Source organism: Sus scrofa, chromosome 4 (assembly GCF_054392235.1).
Source record: "Sus scrofa isolate SSC_HxYL_T2T_F1_AM1 chromosome 4, Sscrofa_HxYL_maternal_Yorkshire_Landrace_v2.0, whole genome shotgun sequence".
Lineage (NCBI taxonomy): Eukaryota > Metazoa > Chordata > Mammalia > Artiodactyla > Suidae > Sus > Sus scrofa.
Genome location: NC_139386.1, coordinates 38,548,084 through 38,565,842, shown reverse-complemented (window position 1 = coordinate 38,565,842; position 17,759 = coordinate 38,548,084). Strand labels below are relative to the sequence as shown.

The following is a 17,759-nucleotide window of genomic DNA, read 5'->3' as shown; positions in this document are numbered from 1 at the left end:
TGGGTTATGTGTTCATTTTTCATAAATGTTTTAAGATAGTCATTAGCAGTTCCTTCAATAAGTTTCTGTAAAATATATTTATATCCTACCTTTTTCTAAAAGTGGCATGAAACATCAAGTGCCTGCTATTTTCATTTCAGTAAAGCCACAAATATCCCTTCTTTTGAAAGACACCGATTTCTGACTTAGACACAGATTTCTTTATCTTCTTCTGTTGGCCCATTTGCCCAAAGGAATATTCTGGAAGCGTAAGACACTAAAAGAAGAAAAGCAACACTTGACACGCCCTTTGACCAGGGAAATGGTTAAATTCCAGGTCAGGACTTGGATACTGGAAGTCTAATCCAGCCTGAAACTGGCCCTACACAATACAAATTTCACTGCTACTGCTAGCTGCAAGAGCCCAGGCAAGTTGCTTATCCCTCTGTGACACAGTCTCCTCATTTACGAGTACAAATGAACTTGTCCTACCTGCTAGACTCCAGGAATTTGGCTTTGCAAGAGGCCAGTCAGGAGAGCTGAATACGTTTGAAAGCTTACCTGGAGGCCTGATGTGACAAAGGACCCTGGGATGGATCCAACTTAGGATGCTGACTGCCAAGGAAGGGTCAAAGGCCATCTGAGTCAAGCTTCCAAATGAATCCAAACTGGTATCTCTAATATTGTAGTCTAGAGCTGAGGGGGATTGTCCCTGGGGCTGTCTCTACAGTGATAATGACCCACTTTGGGAATGGAAGGGAGGGACAGGAAGGAATTGGCTGGCATCTCCTGACTGCCTAGGGAAGGTAATCTCCCCACTGGTCTTAAAAGAAGATGGAAGAAAGGACACAACCTAACAGAACACAGAGAAGAAGAATCACTAACAGCACTGTCTTTGCTACCCACTGCTAACCTCAGGGAACTGGTGCACAAAGCACTGAGATCTGAATATTGGAGGGGATCAAAGGTGGAGCTGTTGGGCAGCAGGGGGTAAGCTGCAGGCGGGGGTCACCACCTAGATGCTGGACACGACCCACAGTACAGGGGATGTGGCCCCATCTGCACTCCATCATGCCCAGACCTGCAGCAAATACATTTTCTCACCAAATACAACCCAAGTCATGTAAATGTCTGCCATGACCATGATCTGGTGGGAGTTTCAGATTTAGCTTGATACAATATCCAAGCATTAATAAAATCTCTTCTATAAACTTATTATGTGTACAAAAGAGGTAAAAGAGCTCATCCTTGCTCTTTACAGTAGATAGACTAGGTATACTGGGAAGACATAGAACAAAGAAAGGTAATCATTCCTTTTTTTTTTTTTTTTTTTTTTTTTTTTTGTCTTTTTGCCTTTTCTAGGCCCTCTCTCGAAGCATATGGAGGTTCCCAGGCTAGGAGTCTAATCAGAGCTGTAGCTGCCAGCCTATGCCAGAGCCACAGCAACGCCAGATCCGAGCCGCGCTGCGACCTATACCATAGCTCATGGCAACACCAGAGCCTTAACCCACTGAGCAAGGCCAGGGATCGAACCCGCAACTCATGGTTCCTAGTCAGATGTGTTAACCACTGAGCCACAACAGGAACTCCGCTCATCATTCTTTTTAAGTGATGTTCTTAGAAGTGTAATTTCACAGACAATTGTGGTTGATATGGGAGTTACAGTATGATCACCATCATACAGAAATGTGATGATAAGAACTATAATAATACTAATACTTAGAAGCATCATTCTAAAGCCTTTACATCTATATAACTAATAATTCTTACAACAAACCTAGGAAAAATAACTGTACAATTATGTTACTAAATATACTATGTGCATATTACAGAGTATATCGTATTTAGCATTGTACACTATTAAAACTAGCCACATTGGAAATATGAGAAAATGCTGTCACAAAGGAAATAACTATCTTGTCTGGGATTTTCAAGCCAAGTGAAGAGCTTGGATTGGAACCTAGGTAGGCTATATATATATTTTTTTTTTAACAACTACACTCTCCTGCCTCATGTATACATGAGGGACAAGGGTGGATGAATGGACAATTCAAGGCTGTCATTCATGCTATAGTCTCAGGGGGTGGCACCCAGGAGCTGTCCAGAGCATAACCTGAGGCTGGATGACACATCCCCACTGGACTAGAGGGAACCCGCTCCTCCTGGCAGTGATCCTTGGAGTCCCCGACTGGTCCTGAGGTTCCTTCAGAAGAGTGTCTCCCAAACTGGTGTTCCCTAGAAGCAGTTTCATGAAATAGATGTTCCGCCAAGAAATTTGGGAAGAGGTGAGTGAAACAAACTTACATAGTTCTTTTACTGGAAGACCCCTGGAGGTCCTCAAGCTGTTAGTATTCATTGCGAATCTTCTAGGGGAGGATACGGTTGTCACATTTTCTAAACGTATTTGACCATTTATATCATCCTGAAGTCGTGTTGTGAGTATTTTATACTTTGAGAAATGCCTGACACTTAACTGGATCCAGCTGTGAGAAGGCAGCCTCTGTGTCAAGAGGCTACCGAAGCTCTATTGCAAAAGTTTCCTATAGATGCTTGTGGACTGAGGTTGAAATATAGATGTGATGGAAGGGAAAAGAGCCCAACATCAGGCTCCTTCTAATGCTTCTGTTCACGGGCACTTCCAACCTGCTGAGTTTCTCACCTGTACAAGCCTTGGATTCTAGGATCTACTTGCACAGCTCTCCCTCAACTGACAACTGCTTTCCCAGCCCACCCTTCCCCTTAAGTAGAATCTGAAATCTCCTTTAATTTTGTCCTCACTCTCCAGCTCAGTGCCAGCTAATGTTAACTGCCTTTGAGTTAGCTTCTGGGATCTGACTTGACCTGACTTCTGGTAGCCTTAAGAGTTTTAAAAATCCAGCTAACCCGACTTCACCCAACATTGCTGTCTGGGTCTCTTGGAGCCTGTAATATGTCACCTGATGAATGGGGGTCCAGCTCTTGCTTTTGTGGGATATGAGGAATCACAGCATAAACTGGACTCTTCACACCCAACTGTTCAGGATGCCTTCCCCTCAGTGCAGGCTCTCCAGATGCCTCAGGCTAATGGCAGCTGAATCCTGAAGGAGCCGTGGACTAGGATGTCTCAATAGAGCAAATCCAAATAGTTTGGAATCTATCATCAGAAAGTCCCCCATTCTTGGAGTTTCTGCTGTGGCACAATGGGATCAGTGGCCTCTTGGGAGCGCTGGGACACAGGTTCAATTTCTGGCTCGGCACAGTGGATGGAGGATCCTGTGTTGCCACAGCTTAGGTTGCAACTACAGCTCGGCTCTGATCCCTGGCCCAGAAACGAGGGGCAGCCATAAAACAAAATTTAAAAAAGTCCCCCATTCGTGAAGTAACTTTGAAAGTAAATAGCCAATCTGTCCTCTCAACCAGAAATAATGGTTTGTTTGCTAGATTAGTATTCTAGATACTGGCTTCAAACCAAGCTGACCTCTGGTGTGGGAGAAGGAAGGAAGGAGATGCTTCTCAACTCACTATTAATCTCTTGACATTTTATTTGGGAAATCATTTATAGGTGACTTGATATAATCAAGTTACTGGTCTCCGGAGAGTGCTGATGAATTGGCTGTAATTTTTATTTTTTATGATGACACTATCTGGATTTAAATCAACTAGGATCTCACGGACTATTAGATTCAGTATGTCTGATGACTAAGGGAGAAGAGGGGAAAATACTATAGTTTTGGCTGATTGAAGAGGAGAGAAATTTGGTGCTTTTTTGGAGGAAAAATAATCATTACAATAATTTAAAGTTATTAATCCACTAAGAATCAGAGCATAGTCCAAAGCCTGTCATTGAGTTAATAATAGTTGGCGATTCCTCTCAGACATAGCTTTTGTGAGGTCATTTTTTTGAGGCTAGTGGTGAAAAGCTTCATAGCCACAGAGCAACATTTGGCAATAAATTAGTTCAGCTTGTTTCCACATGGTCCCAAAAAATCTTCATTTGTTCCATCATGAAAAACAAACTTTCATTTGCTTGAAGCAGGGAAAAAAATGACTTTCTTTTGCACATTTTGACAATTTATTTTTTAGCATGCTTACAATGTTAATCTTTAAAAAAAAAAAATGCCGCTAACTACTCTTTTCCCTGTTTGGTTTTAGTCCCTGTAAAGAAAAAGAAAAATGCATTTTTTTGCTTTTAACAGAGTCAAATTTTCTCAAGGCATCAGCAATACAGGCCCAAAGAAGATACATGTGACTTAACACAACCTTGAGTATGGTTGGGGAAAAAGTCCTTCCCTAAGCATGAAATGGGTTATAACATCTCAGATCCTGATAATCTTAATGCTCTTGGAATCAGGGGTATGGAACAGGTAACTAAATCATTTCCTATTGCTGTGACACTAGATTTAAGTAAAAAATTGATCACTTTTTTATTTTTTCTTTTTAGGGGCACACCTGTGGCATATATAAGTTCCCAGGATAGGAGTCAAATCAGAGCCACAGTTGCTGGCCTACACCACAGCCACAGCAAAGCCAGATCCGAGTCATGTCTGTGATCTACACCTCAGCTCCCAGCAACGTGGGATCCTTAACTCCCTGAACAGGGCCAGGGATTGAACCTGTATCTTCATGGATACTAGTCTGGTTTGTTTCTGCTGAGCCACAATGGGAACTCCAAAAATTGATCACTTTTAAGTATAGCATGAAACAAAAGTGATACCAGATATATTCCTGCTCCAAAAGCATTAGATGAAAAGGCAAAAACCCTCAACCAGAGTTATGGGAAATGTCACCTGGATGACTAAAGTTCGCTAAAATAGCCTAATCATGGTTTCCTCTCATGAATCAGTAGTGTAAAGTGGTGGCAGCAATAATGATAATAACAGCTATCATTACTGAGTCCTTACTACATGGACAGGCCCTGCTCTATGAGTACCCTGAACTCACTTAATCCTATGAGATAGGTAATGCTATCTTCATTTTAAGGATGAGGAAATTGGAGTTTAAAGGGATTAAGTAACTTTGCAAAGGCCACATAGCCTAGAGAAACTAGAGACTCATTTCCACCTCATGACGCTATAGCTATTACCAGGTTGCCATTATTAGAATACTGGTCCACCACCAACTAGTGTTATGACCTGGGGCAAGTTATTTAAACCACATATCAGGAGTTCCCGTCGTGGCGCAGTGGTTAACGAATCTGACTAGGAACCATGAGGTTGCGGGTTCGGTTCCTGCCCTTGCTCAGTGGGTTAAGGATCCAGCGTTGCCGTGAGCTGTGGTGTAGGTTGCAGACACGGCTCGGATCCCGCGTTGCTGTGGCTCTGGCGTAGGCTGGTGGCTACAGCTCCAATTCGACCCCTAGCCTGGGAACCTCCATATGCCGCGGAAGCGGCCCAAGAAATAGCAACAACAACAACAAAGACAAAAAGACAAAAAAAAAAAAAAAAAAAAAACACATATCAGCTCTATAAATGGATTGTTCCTCCATATAAGTGAGATGGTTCATGTGAAACACTTATAGTATCTGGACAGGTAAATATTTAATGAATGTTGGCTCTTAATAAAGTAAGAAATTAGCAAAGAATTGAAGACTTAAAAGAGGTTTTGTTTGGTTTTTTTGTTACGTGTACACACGTGTGTGTTTCCTATTTCTTAGGTTACACGTTTTTATTATTACCTCCCATGGAGGAAGCTGTGTGGAGATAACAATTTTATGAATAGAGCTTTACATTTCTTAACATGTATCAATATCAGCGATCCAATTTGACCCATTCAACAGTCTTCTATATTTGTCAGCAAACTGAGGGTTAGAGAAATTAAGTAATGTCATGTTGGCCACACAGTTGATAGCAGAAGTCGAATCCAGATTTGAACCCATGAGACTGAGTTACATTTGTATCCTTTGATGTTGAGCTAGTTTATTGCTTTGAGTAATGTTGAGTGGATCTTGGGTTTTCAAAGTATATAATCAAATCAGCAGCACATACTGGTATTTCTATTGCTTCCTGAGTCATAGCTGTGACTTTGATTACATTTTTTCCCTAATCCTCATGGGCAGCAGTTGGAGCACAGTGTTACACAGAAACTTGCCTTACCTTTTTGCAACTCTGTCAACACTTCTCGCGTTATTCCCTCTGCATGCCCCCTGGATATGGCCCATGCCTGTCTATTCAGCTGTCAGAACTGATTCGAATGGTACCTCTGCTGTAGAAAATCCTCTCTGGGCTTCCCAGCTAGAATCATCTCTCTTCATTCTCAACCAGTGGTTCTCAACCGGAGGTGATTTTGCCTCCCTGGGGAGACCTGACAACGCTTGAAGTCATTTTTTTTTTTTTTTTTTTTTGGTTGTAATAGCTAGGGCAGAGGGCACTACTATCCTTTAAAGGGTAAAGGCAAGAAGAGATGATGCTAAACATCCTTCAACACACAGGACTGCCCCCTGCAATGAAGAATTACCCAGCCTAAAATGCCTGTAGGGCTGAGGTTGAGAAATCCTGTTTTAACCTAAAGGCTGGAGACATTATAAGATATACTGTTTTCTACTTTTAAAAAACTTATTTCTGTATATATGTTATCCTTGACTGTATACTTTGAAGACAGGGTTCTGTTAATCATCTTTTTATCACAGAGGTTCATAATAATTGGCAAGTCTTCCTTTATATCCATCTGTGTTACCTCATTAAATACCTTACATTTATTGAAACATTAATCAACCATTAATTACAAAAGATGACACATGCTAGATTAACCGAGTTAAAGTTTCCTTAAGAATGTGATAAATGAGAAACACAGTGTAAGACCTGTTTTAATTTCTAAAACTCAGGCATTGCTCTCTCTTACTTCTGATTCCATACAGCTTCAGAAAATGATTCCATAAACCATAATATTAAAAAAAAAGAGTATAGAAAAATAATGTATTTGAAAAGTCACAATTCACATATGGATACATTTGGAAAAATATTTTAACCATGAAAATTTGACAACGTTGACTAAAAACTCCACTAGCGGAATCAAACTAAGGAGGGAAAAGAAAAAGTGAAAACTCAAGACACTAGGCTCCAGGGAAACATGATCGGGGAAACAAATGTTCAACATACTAACACTGGTGTCACATTTAAAGCTCAAATAAAAAAAAAAAAAAATCTCCTTGGAAGTGAGCAGACATTGCTTTATTTAAAGTGCCTAAAGTATCATATTCATTATCATATGTCAGCAGCAGTTCAGATGGGATTTTTGTCAAGGAAGAAAATATGCATCTCTATAATTCTTCTCGTTAACGATGTTTCCAACAAGAGGTAGAAGATGCAGTCAATATAAGAGGCTTGGCCATATAACGGAACTCTTTCTTACAGCCAAGAAGGATATTGCTGCTTTCCACTAACAGCCGAATTTCAAAATAAAATTCTGAAAATCAACATTCTAGGTTACTCTTAGAAAGGACTAAACACAAATTAGGTAGTTAATTAGTACATCTAAGTTTTGTTTGTGGTTTTCATTTTTATGTAGTTCTTTCATGTAACAATCTAACAAACATGTCCTTTGAAGTGGAATACTCTATTAGGTAAAACAAATGTTTTCTTGGATTTTATTATGTTCATAAAAATGTTGTAACAGTCATAATAATAATACTCTAAAATAATTTGTTGTGGTCAATAGCATGGGCCGTGGGCACAATGAAGATGCAGGTATTTCAAGTCAAAGAGCAATTGGCAGCTCCAAGATAAGACGTTCGCCTCTAAATGAGACTATATCTATTTCAGTAATTTGTTCCCTGTTTTTAAAGCACGTATTTTTCATAGGTGGGATTATTTATTTCCTCATCAAGCAGTGCTTATTTACAGGAATTAATTCATTACTTACCTAGTAAATCTGAGGCTCTCAAATTTTCTTTCAGAAACATAGCGGAAATAATGGCACTACCTAGAAAGAAAAGGGCCATGAGTGATGTTTCCAAATATAAAAACATATGTGATGCAATGCCATTTGAAAGGAGTTAAGGAGCTTTGTGGCTTAGGCCTGACTAGCTGGGTCCTGGTCAGAGACACCTGGTGGTTGTGGCTGTGGAAATGGCTTCGTGAAGATTCATGGAATCTGACCTGGTTGACAATGAACCTACATCATGGCTGGGATAGTGCATGGTATACAGTGAGGGCCTAATAAAATTCACTAAAGGACTCAATGAATGAAAAGGGAGGGAGGGAGGGAAGAAGGGAGGAAGGAAGGAAGGAAAGGGATGGAAAGACAGATATCAGATAAAAGGGAAGGAAAGAAGAGAGGATGGAAAGGAGGAAGTCTTAATGTTAAATATATTCAAAACTGAAACATTATTTCCCATCATCTCCTCCCATAATCCCTGTTTCAACAATGCCTCTACCAAGCACATCCAAAGGCGACTGGCTCTGTTGAGTCTGAATTTCACTGTCACTCAAGTCCACCTCCCTCCTCTTCATCCTGACATCACTGGCCTGGCACAGGCCAGCTTCACCGCAGGCTTAGCCGGTTAAAATAGCTTCCCTGGGGGCTTCCCATTTTACTATCCCTTCCCCACAGCACTATGAGTAATCTTTTTAAAATGCAAATCAAATGTAAACCCACAGCTTAAAAACCTCTTCATGGCTCCTTGTCATCCAGAGAACAAAGGCCAAACTACTGAGCTTGACATTCAAAGACAGATTTCACTACAACATTCCGCACATTCTGCTTGTCATGATTGCCACTGATCTCTTTCATAGTCTATGTCCACCCTACACAATTATTTTAATTCCCAGAACCCACACTGAGTTTCATGCTAAAGGACATTCCTTTGCATGCTATTCCTTGTGCAACTCTGCCTCCATCTTTTTACCCAGCTCTAGACTCAAGCATCACCTCTGGATTCCTCCAGTCTAAGTAGACCACTGCACCCATGGAATTGAGTGCTCCTTACAATAGCTTTTTCATTACACCTAAGGTATTTTTGTTTTTGTTTTGATCCATCTCCTGCAAAAGATTATCAGTCCCTTTTACTCTGAGATATGTCTTATTCTCTGAAGATCTCCAGGGTGTTAGTACTCGGCCCAGGAATAAGAGTTAGGATCTCCTGCATTTGCCCTGTGATGTTTAAGGGCCTCTTTCCCATTACTGATGCTACTGAACATTCAACCTCATAACTGAGCCGTGACTTGCTGCTATGGCCTCAGGTGTGTGGGGCAAGCTGAATCTGAATTGTTTCTCTTATGGAATCATGAGCAGAGGCATGGGAAAATCCAAGTTTGCAATAATAAAAAACAAAAACAAAAAAAAACCCATAATGTAATCTGTATTTTAAATTATTAGCAACAACTATTACCTGAATTTGTTTTTTAAAGCAAAAATACGGAAAGGAAAATCATCATAAAATAACCTCACCGTCTTGAAAAAAACTGCAGTTAATATGTTCATTTATTATTTCCCTTTGGTTGAGATCAAACTATAATGCAAAATTTCTTTTCTCAATTTCCTTAGTTACTGTTACAACTTGCCATGCTATTAAGAATTCTTCACAGATATAATTCTAATGAGTCTGTATTATAAACCATTAAATCAGCTAAATTTGAATAAAACAATATCTGGTGTTCTGGCAATTGATTTAAAACAAAATAAATCCATACTAGAAACCCTCACTCAAGATAAGCTGAGATCCTCATATTTTTTCTCCATCTTTTTCTCAACCTAGCTCTCTTATTCAAGTTGAGCTATGTCCTTGCCCATTTTTCCTGGGCAGGTTATTTATAGGAATGGAGGTTTCACACAAAATAAACAGAGCATGTCTGAAATGTCCACCAAGCATGAATTTAATTGTGTGGCGTGGCTTTAAAATATTAAAGCAATATTTTCTGCAGATAAATTACTGTATGGATAAGTAGCCCATTGCATTAAGAATTGCTTGGGACTGGCATAAAAATGTAGGGAAATTTTCTAGCTCAGATTTGGACCAAAATAATTCATAGAAACAAATTTCACATGTTAGAACATTAGAAAAGGTATAAAAACCAAGATCCCACTACCCCCACCCCAACCAACCACCCATTACTGACTTCCTGTATAATTAGGGAAGGAATGATCCCAAGCAGAGGGAGATAGATTAACAATTAAAAATAGGTGAAATTGGAGATCCTATTGTGGCTCAGTGGTTAATGAATCCGACTAGGAACCATGAGGTTGCGGGTTTGATCCCTGCCTCGATCAGTGGGTTAAGGATCCAGTGTTGCCGTGAGCTGTGGTATAGGTTGCAGGTGCGGCTTGGATCCCGAGTTGCTGTGGCTCTGGCGTAGGCCGGTGACTACAGCTCTGATTCCACCCCTATCCTGGGAACCTCCATATGCCACAGGAGCAGCCCCAGAAAAGGCAAAAAGACAAAAAGGCAAAAAAAAAAAAAAAAAAAAAAAAATAGGTGAAATATCACTACACCAACACATGGCAAATGCATTCCATTATAACAATCCCTGAGATGACCATTTCAGAGCAAAGGAGTCCAGTAAGAAGGGAAACATTGCTTCCATGGCATAAGGAAATTTTAGAGCTAGTAGGAGACACTGAGATAATCTACTCTAGGTTCTAAACTTTATAATTGGGAAACTGAGGTCCAAAGAGACTATATATTCATTGATCCATTCATCTAAGGAGCATTTATATTACAGCACAGCTGGAATGAGCACCCACATTTCCTTATTCCAGAGCAGAGCTCTTTCTAGTACATTACACACCATTTCCTCCCTTGGAGTAAAAAAGGCATCATTTTCCTTCTCTTCTTGTTGCTAAGCCACAGTTTCATAAATAATTTCACTTTCAGAAGGAAGAGGAAGGAAGGTTTTGTAGGAGATAATTTCATTGCTGCAAGCAAAAAGGACGTGATCGGTAACAATAAACTTGAAATATACTCTATGCATCAAATTACATCAATTGCCATAAATTAGTTACCAGAACGTCATGAACCATAAACAGGCTACTTTTACTTTCTGAAAGAATTTCTATGTCTGATGCACCTTATACTCACTTTTCAATGTTTTAAGAGAACGTGAGATTTTCTACCAAATTTTTAGATAAGAGAACAAGAAGATTTTAAGTTTTATTCATCTAGCAAAGAAAGTAATAAGAAAGATCATTCTATTAACATTGATCTGCCTATAATTTATCTTGCAAAACATGGTTAAAATGAGAGCTGTGCAGAGCAAAATGATATTTTCTGAGCAATAGCTAATAACGTGACCTCTAAGTATAGTAAATTTTTAAAATGAGAAAAAGTAAACTGAAGTGCTCTCATATATATTTGCAATCAGAGACCTGTCAAACTTCACCCTGTCTGCTTGTTGCTGTTACAACAACCACTGTCTAATAAACACATACGAAGGGTGGAAAACTCTTACGCTTTTATTCCTATAGTAAAATTTAACATTTAAAAATAGAGCATTTCAAGATCAATAGTTTAAAAGCAATAAAACGGAACACACTTGTCACTTAAATAGATTTGTACTAGGTATGATTAAACGATAGTTACTACTGACCGTTAACTCGAGCACTCACAATTTTGTGTACATTTTTTGACTAGAGGCATATATGGACAGAGGTTCATGAATCCTTCTCCATCTTGGCCTTCATAGGGCATAGGTCTATACAGAGTGCTCCCAGCATGCTCCTGGACACTAGAGCTAAATTCATTACATAGTGAACATAGTGACCATAGGCAGAGATTGGATCACGATGCAGTAAAAAAAAAAAAAAACAAAAAAAACTTGGCATTAATATTTCTATATACAACGAATAAATTATCTGATTTAAAAGCAAAAGGTAAATGGTAGCATATGAAAGATAACATACCAAACTTCAAACGGTGGTTATACAGCAAGTCATGGAAAAGAAATACAGCAAGAATACTACTGCAAGAGGAAAGGACAAAGAAATTTCTTCCAGTATTTTCTTTGGTGCAAAAGAGTGCTCCCATGGGGGCAGTTATTAATGTATTCACTTGGCTTTGGGCAGGAGAAGCTCAACAGATATAATGGATTGACTCCTATTGGTGAGTCATCTATACGCTTTTTGGCCATGAAGTGTCACTTGGCTTAGCCATCGGAAAGGAGATGATTTCTGGTCAAGGTTGATATAAGAAAACTTACACATGGGCATTCTGATTTGGATTTCCAGATGAAAGCAGACAGAGGCCAAGCAAGGTCCCTGTGGCTTCAACTGAACCAAGTCTAGGTGTGGGGGAGGTGCCAGTCCCCAGTGTACACATATGCCCTGGTGTTGAGTTCTCTAGCCTTCCTGGTTTAGGGAGGAATAAACCTTGAGTTTGGTCTTCATTTACTTCCACTCTGACATCATAGGACCTGGATGACATTATGAAAGAGTTCCTTAACTTAATGTGGTCAAGAGTTGGTGTATGAGAATTCAGATAGGTTGTACAAACTTGGTTTAGCTTAGCTATCTTAGGTATCTACTAATGGGGATTAGTAAATCAGAAGTTAAGCATCAACTTTCTATATGTTATTAATTAAATTTGAGGGTAGGCTTTCACATGAGAGTTTAGATTTTTCGTGTCCATTGAATAATAGACAAACTGACATTCCTTTTTCAATTTGCAACATTAAGATATATGTACACATTTTACTTAAATTCTCTCTTTCCCCCAATAACAATTTTTTATTAAATGTTTAAGAACACAGATGAGACCTTAAATGTGTTATGGTATGGTTATTTTTAAATGATTTTGTTCACATTTATTTACATCTCTCCATTTTTCACCATTTTATAACCACTTCTAAAAAGACAATTTATTTTGTTTCAATTTCCTCTTTAAAAATTTTTTTATTTGGAGTGCATTTGACTTACAAAGTTGTATTAATTTCAGGTGTACAGCAAAGTAAACCTGATATATATATATCTGAATCTGAAAAGTAATGGGTATATATATATATATATATCCTTTTCAGATTCTTTCCCCATGTAAGTTACCCCACAGTACTGACTAAATTTCTCTGTGCTATAGAGGGTCCCCAATTACCTGTCTACTCTATGCATAGCAGTGTGTATGTATCAATCCCAACCTCATAATTTATCCCTCCCCTGACATGCTTCCCCTTGATAAACATAAGTTTGGTTTTGAAATCTTCGAGTCTGTTTCTATTTGTAAATTCTATTGTATCAATTTCTATTAGAGTCTATAGATTAATGATCTCATATGATGTATCTTTCTCTGTTTGACTTACTTCACTTAGTATGATCATTTATTTATTTATTTTTTTTTGTCTTTTTGCTATTTCTTTGGGCCACTCCCGCGGCACATGGAGTTTCCCAGGCTAGGGGTTGATTCGGAGCTGTAGCCACTGGCCTATGCCAGAGCCACAGCAACGCAGGATCCGAGCTGCGTCTGCAACCTACACCACAGCTCATGGCAACGCCGGATCCTTAACCCACTGAGCAAGGGCAGGGACCGAACCCACAACTTCATGGTTCCTAGTCGGATTCGTTAACCACTGCGCCACGATGGGAACTCCTAGTATGATCATTTCTAGGTCCATCTATGTTGCCGCAAATGGCATTACTTCATGTATTTTTACGGCTGAATAGTGTTCCATTGTATATAAGTACATCTTTATCCAGTCCTCTGTTAATGGGCATTTTGGTGGCCTCCATGTCTTGGCTATTGTAAACAGTGCTACAATGAACACTGGGGTGCATGTATCTTCTCAAATTATGGTTTTCTCCAGATATACACCTAGGAGTGGAACTGCTGGATGAAATGGCTGTTCTATTTTTAGTTTTTTAAGGAACCTCCATACTGTTCTCCATAGTGGTTGCACCAGCTTACGTCCCCACCCACAGTGCAGGAAGGTTCCCTTTTCTCCACACCCTCTCTAGCATTTTCCGTTTGTAGGCTTTTGATGATGGCCATTCTGACTGGAGTGAGGTGCTACTTCATTGAAGTTTTGATTTGCGTTTCTCTAATAATTAGTGATGTTGAGCATTTTTTCATGTGCTTTTTGGCCATTTATCTGTAAAAAGACAAATTTAATCCAAAGTTAAAAAAAGCAATTACACTTCAATGTGATTATAGACATGGTATTCTTATCTTAATCAGTTGGAAGGAAAAAAAATCTTTGGTCCACAGGTCACAAACTCAAATGGTGACAGGGGCCAGCTAGGCAATCCTGTCAAGAAGAAAGAATAATGAAGTGGGTGGGCTTGGTGGAGAGGGTGGTGGCTGTAGCCATGAGGGGCTGTGATGAACTGGAATACACAAGATCAGGGAAAGGGGGCAGCCATATTTCAGCCCTAGCCAACTGCAAGTCCAGTGTTACCAGGTCTGATTCTTGAAGACAAAAAAATCCAGTGTTTGTGTATCAGGGTCCAATTTTTAAACATGAGAAATTAATGCATATTTTTCAAAAGCATTGTTTGAGCCAAACAAAACAGAGCAGTGGCCAGATCTGGTCTACAGGTCACCAGTTTATAAACTCTAATCTAGTCCACAAAAGAAAATTTTATCAATTCTCCTTCCTGAACATTCCATTTCTTGTTTAACCTCATGATTTGAAGAGCAACCAGGGTATATGTTTATCATACAGGCAAGTAGAAGACAAAGTAGTAAAGAAAACTCACTTTCTTAGAAAAAGAACCCATGACATGAAAAGAACATATTTATATAATAACGCCATAAACAGATCCTCACATGTAAATATCTGGCTTGTGGTTTCTGACCACTTATAATGGCAACTTTATTGTCCCACTAAAAAGCAAACCACAAAAGCACTTTCATGTCAGTCACAATCAAGCTTCAAACACGTGGACATGGTGAGCATGCTCACAGGCTCAATCAACTCTAATCGTTTTAAGGTACTGAGTTCCTCAAAATGATCATTCTCCTTTAGCTGTAGAATTGGACGGGGGATAAAATCTGTCAATTACAACGAATTCCATGGAATTAGGATTGGAAAATCTGAGGATGTGACACTTGAAAAATGTTTCTCTACAGAGAGAAAAGTTCATTGGCAGGAATGAGACTGTCCAGTAACTCATGTTAATAAGAAAACAATTGCTAGAGGGGGTAGAGAAAAAAGAACCCTCCTACACTGTTGGTGGGAATGTAAATTGGTGCAGCCACTATATAGAACAATATAAAATCTGTAAAATCTAAAAATAGAGTTGTCATATGATCCAGCAATCCCACTCCTGGGCATGTATTTGGAGAAAACTCTAATTCAAAAAGATACATGTACCTCAATGTTCATTTCAGCACTATTCACGACATTACACACACACACACACACACAGGAATATTACTCAGCCAATAAAAAGAATGAAATAATGCCATTTGCAGCAATATGGACCTGGAAATCATCACACTAAGTAAGCCGACAAAGACAAATATCATATGATATCCCTTACTGTCACTGTAGCAGCTTGGGTTGCTATCTTCCTGGCTCAGTGGCTTAAGGATCTGGCACTGTCACTGCTGTAGCTCTAGTTATAGCTGTGGCATTGGTTTGATACCTGGCCTGGGAACCTCCACGTGCCAAAAAAAAAAAAAAAAAAAAAAAAAAAAAGAATGTCTATATGAGTATAACTGAGTCACTTTGCTGTACATGAAATTAACATAACATTGTAAATGAATTGCATTTCAATAGAAAAATTAATTAAATAAAAAAAAGTACAGGAGTTTCCTGGTGGCCTAGCGATTAAGGATTCAAGTGTTGTCACTGCTATGGCTTGGGTTCAATCCCTGGCCTGGGAAATTTGGCAAGCTGCAGCTACAGACAAAAAAAAAAAAAAAAAAAAAAAAATACAAATGAACTTATTTATAGAACAGCAATAAACCCACAGAGATATAAAACAAACTTACGGTTACCAAAGGGGAAAGGATTGGGGAGGGATAAATTAGGAGTTTGGGATTAACATATATACACTGCTATATACAAAACATGTAAACGATAAGGACCTACTATATAGCACAGGGAACTATATTTAGTATCTTGTAATGACCTACAATGGAGAAGAACCCGAAAAAGTATATATATACACACACATATATACGTATAACTGATTTACTTTACTGTACATTTGAAACTAATACAACATTGTAAATTAACTATGCCTCAATTTTAAAAAGGGGAAAAACTGCTATTATCATTTTTGAAGATAATGAAGTTGCAGGTAATGTGCAAAATTTCAAATGAGGAAATCAACTAGATTAAGGACCATAATCCTTTATTCCCTATATTTTTTGTGACGTATGTTAATGATTAAAGCAGAAAAGACTCTAAAAAAGTAAAAATACTGTCACTGTATTTATATCATCACTGTATCACTTATACCTCTGTATTATAAATGGTATAGTGTACCATGTCATCATTAGCAATTTCTCTAGAAATACTTTGTGGCATTCTCAAAAAATTAGGATGCGTGGGAAAGATGTGTCAACTAATGATTTTTAGGTTTTAGGAAAGCTTTCAGCTAAGAGGGCACAAACAGACATAAAATGGGAGCTTCAGAGATTTATCCCACACATTTTATTTAGGCTAGTCTGGGGACAAAAGTGCTAAGGAAGACAACCCAGCAAGCCACCAAGAAAAATGGATATTTTCTGCATGTTTCCAGCATTAAAATAAACGTCCGTGTGAAGCGCCACGATCACAGGCGGCGCATGAGCTTTAGAGCTCCGGCAACTTCAGCCAGGCTGGCACGGAGCGCAGGGCTCTCAAGGGCTGAGAGAACTCACAGCATCTAGGTTTGTGGAATGGTACAGGTCACTCACTTGTTGGCCTGTTTATGTTTCCTTTCATTTGTTTCTAATAAAACTCTTGGAGACCAAAGTTTCTGCTTGAGATGACTTCTTTGGAATTCCAAAAGGCCTCACCAGGGCTTGCTGGCTACGCTATGACCATCGTTTAATGGAATACAGACACATTTCAGTTTACAGCTACATAACAGCACAACAGAAATACATGAAACAACATATATCCCACAGCATGAATTTCAATTTGAGCAAGAGCCAGCATGTTAGGGAAAATTAGAGATGGAAAAGAATTACCCGTCATCTGCCTCATTCTTTCCTCATTTTCTCAGTGCAGTCAGTGCTTCAGCCTTAAGCCAAATTAGCCCAGTCACAGGGTGACTACTTCTCTTAGGAAATGATTCCACGGCCAAGGAGACCTTGTCGCTCTTAATTTTATCATTCCATATAAAATTCCAAGTGTTCGATCTCATGTAGTTCATCTAGAATTTAATCCACTTATTATTCACTTTTACTCATCTGGCTAGTAATTAAGTAAAATAACAAGGTCATGTGTCTTATACTGCACCTGGCATAGTAGATGCTCATTCAATATTAGTTTCTTATCTTTATCTATTTATAAAGTGTTGCCTGAATTTAACTTGGAAAAAGATGAGTGGGGTGGACTGGGAATCTGGGGTTAATAGATGCAAACTATTGCCTTTGGAGTGGATAAGCAATGAGATCCTGCTGTATAGCACTGGGAACTATATCTAGTCACTTGTGATAGAGCATGTATAATGTGTCAAGGTGAGAAAAAAGAATGTATACGTGTGTGTGACTGGGTCACTTTGCTGTACAGTAGAAAATTGACAGAACACTGTAAAACAACTAGAATGGAAAAAATAAAAATCATTAAAAAAAGAAAAAGATGATATATTCTCTGAACTCTTTTATAATTGCTTTATTTATTTTAATTTTTTTTTGTCTTTTTGTCTTTTTTTAGGGCCGCACCCACAGCATATGGAGGTTCCCAGGCTAGGGGTCTAATCAGAGCTGTAGCCGCCGGCCTACACCA

General features: G+C 38.9%; 1 protein-coding gene and 1 long non-coding RNA gene across 7 annotated transcripts in view; one reads left to right on the top strand and one right to left on the bottom strand.

Annotated features, from left to right (window-relative positions):
* NIPAL2 (NIPA like domain containing 2) overlaps nt 1-17,759 on the bottom strand; it is an 85,339-nt gene that overhangs the window by 34,066 nt on the left and 33,514 nt on the right. For 4 of the 6 annotated variants that reach the window (XR_001303390.3, XM_085022017.1, XM_003125547.6 and 1 more), the window contains one exon: nt 7,816-7,875. Coding sequence is in view for 3 of the 6 variants with exons in the window: in XM_085022017.1 (XP_084878143.1) it covers nt 7,816-7,875 (60 nt within the window). In the remaining 3 variants the exon portion in view is untranslated. Of the gene's footprint in view, nt 1-89; nt 257-7,815; nt 7,876-16,999; nt 17,076-17,759 lie in introns of those variants that run through there. The other 2 variants (XM_085022018.1, XM_085022020.1) reach the window with 2 other exon arrangements.
* LOC146403770 (uncharacterized) lies at nt 1,294-6,411 on the top strand. The gene is made up of 2 exons (XR_014843643.1): nt 1,294-5,122; nt 5,419-6,411. It is a non-coding gene; the product is annotated as an uncharacterized LOC146403770 (long non-coding RNA).